Source organism: Cryptomeria japonica, chromosome 7 (assembly GCF_030272615.1).
Source record: "Cryptomeria japonica chromosome 7, Sugi_1.0, whole genome shotgun sequence".
Classification (NCBI taxonomy): Eukaryota; Viridiplantae; Streptophyta; class Pinopsida; order Cupressales; family Cupressaceae; genus Cryptomeria; species Cryptomeria japonica.
Window position 1 is genome coordinate 326564530 of NC_081411.1, and position 2920 is coordinate 326567449.

The 2920-nt window shown below is 40.1% G+C and overlaps 1 protein-coding gene across 1 annotated transcript; it reads right to left on the minus strand.

The window, feature by feature from the left end:
* Positions 1 to 289: 289 nt before the first annotated feature.
* On the minus strand, positions 290 to 2554 carry LOC131057774 (uncharacterized). The gene has a single exon (XM_057991941.2). It carries the CDS (start codon positions 2552 to 2554, stop codon positions 290 to 292), a length of 2265 nt encoding a protein of 754 aa, XP_057847924.2.
* Positions 2555 to 2920: the final 366 nt, after the last annotated feature.

Genomic DNA, 2920 nt, shown 5'->3' on the forward strand with positions numbered 1-2920 from the left:
AATGTCATCCCGACAGTATTAAAAATTAAAACAATAAGTCAAAAGAGATTTGCCGTCACTATCTTTAAAGTTTACAAATAAAAAATTTTAATTACTATAATCATCTGCCATAGCAGGGACATAATAATATTTACTCAGAATAAAACACAACCCAGAGAGTCTTCGACCTAAATAATATCTCTTAACACACAAGAAAAATCATCTAGAGTACCATATGAGTTCTAAATTTGTAGTTTCGCACGCTATTCTAATTACTTGATAATGACAACCACAAACAAACTTACTAGCTTCAGGGATCTTTCATAATTGCTTTTAGTTTCTCTTCGATCTTTTCTGTCTTCTCCTCCTCCTTTTTCCTTTTCTGGTGCTCCTCACTCCTTACATTTTCAATTTCTTCTAATGTCCTATTCCTCATCTCCTCTATCCTCCTGTTATCCCCCTCCACTCTAGCCTTTCTCAGGTTCTCTTCCCTTCTCTTCTCTTGTATGTACTCTTGGTCCATTTGCCTTGTTTCCTTCCTCTTAGTTACGGCAGTGTCTGATTGTTCTCCGCATCCTAAATGCCCCAATAAAGCCCATACTTGAGACAGAAATTCCCCGCCGGCAGCAATGCACTCTGCATGGAGCGGAGCTTTGTTGTAAGCTGCCACGCATATCAGCAATTCACCCCAATGCTGTGCTATTATTTCCCATCTCACATTTACTTCTTTACTCATTAGATCCTCTGCTAGACGGATGGAAAGACTTAACTTCTGGTTGGGAATGGATTCCCCAGTGGATTTCCAGTCAGAGACATGTTGAGGCATACCGAAAATTTCTCCATGAAGTTCTATGTAGGCCAGTAGTGCAATATCGGGATGGAGGGGCAGAACATTAGGGTGTACGACAAGAAGATATGCAAAGTACTTCGATAGCCAGCCGGCGACTTTAAAATTGACACGATCCATGTCCCCGTCATGAGCATTGCAAATTGATGTGGCGATATGCCACACTAAAATGGCATCTTCCAACTGCATCTCGGACACCTCCTGCATCTCTTGGCTCTTCCATCTGATCAAGTACTCATAATGATCGTAAACTCTGTCTCTGCAGATTTGAATACTTTGTTCAGGAGAACATTTGTCCCTGACTATTTCAAAGATAAAGGATTTCAACTTATCTTCGATTTTCACTTTTTTGCTACAGAATACAACAAGACTCCTGCGCATCCAACGAAATTTAGCCGTATTCCATATACAATTGAAGCACTGTCCACGAGCACTTATCATGCAATATTGATTAATTTTATCCTTCCAGTATTTGTTTCCAAACAGCTTGCGAGCAATGCTGAGCAGGTTGATATGAAATTGAACCATTAGGACTCTCAACCAGCAACCAGGCCTTGGTCGATTCAAATGTTGGATTTGTGCACAAATTAGGCGCACCATGGTCCAATCTGATAATGCAATCCTACACAATTGTATAATTTCTACTAGCAGAGCTACAGAAATAATCACAAACGTAACAGTTTTATGTGCCGGTTTCTTTGTCAATTGAAAGAAAACCAGATAGGCAGCCACCGCCAGAAGACAGCTATTGAGAAGGCGTAGCACTATTCCCTCCTTCCGGAATGCTGTACTGCCCGACTTCGAAAACAGTACATCATACATGAATTTCAATTCAATCTCTATGATTTTGAACACGTCCTCACCCTTCAGATCTTCATTTATAAAAAAACTTCTGCTTTTTGGCAGGAGGCCTTCATGGAAAAAAAGGCCTACAAGTCTCCGCTTATACATTTTGAATAAAGCATGTGACAAGCAAAGGATGTACTTATCTGTTCTTTGACGGCCTTCCTGTTCAAATACCTTTTTCATAGTTATTATTGCATTTTCACTCAGCAAACGATCCCAGACAACGCTGTCAGCAATGTTACGAAACTCCTTATTACTTAGGATTTGCTCTCCCATAACCACATAGTTGTAGCCTACTTGATCATGTGTACCTTCAACCTGCATAAATTTGTAAAGGGCATTGGTGGAATTTACCATCTGGCTGTTGCTGGCGAATCTCAAGGCATACGTTCTCTCTGCATATTTAGTAGCACCAGCAATGAATAGAAGAACAGAAGCAGCCAGTAGATACCCTTCTAATCTCGATAAATACAAGACATATGCTGCAATTAGGACTTGATAGATCATAATGAAACAATGTCTTAACCAAAGTTCATTATCAGCAGTGGAGTATGCGGTGATGGTATCAGGTCCTCCCAGATGGATTAGCAGTATAGGAGCCCATAATCCGTAGATTTCATTCCTTATTGAATGCGTCATGATGCCCAGCGCAGAGATAGCCACAGCATCCGCAGCCAGGTAGGCTCCCCACACAACAGATCGCAACAAACAACTTGAGCTCCGATATCTTCGCGCTCCAAAAACAACAAGAAACAACTGCAACTGCATGCTGGTTAACATGAAAGCTCTGACAACCCACACAAGCGGAATGTGCAACGGCAAGCCTGGAGATCGTGTTGAAAAGCATTGACATAGACTGGGAAAGCATTGGCACCGATCCATTCTAGCTGAAAATAGACAAAATGACTACCAAAGATGTGAGAAACAAGCAGTCCTCAGCATTAGCTACACATTTACAGGCAATTGAAGAGCTCTTCTCCTTATTTTGATTTTTATATATTGGAACGAGCTTGCAATTAAACAAAATCCTTACAAATTTTTAAATGTCAACAATAATACAACAATAAAGAGATTCTCAAACCACTGTTTTCTAAAGACTAATAGTACAAAGTTGGGACCCTTCCCAATCACCCTATTATTGTCGAAAGGCCTGCAAGCTTTAACATTAGTTTACTAATTTGTCGACTATTTCTTTTTAGGATTTTAACACCCGAGGAAGAATTAATCGATTATTTTCTAGCATCTGCA

Coding starts and splice junctions, on each gene's coding strand:
- LOC131057774 (XM_057991941.2), bottom strand. CDS start 2,554: ATGGATCGGTGCCAATGCTTTCCCAGTCTATGTCAATGCTTTTCAACA.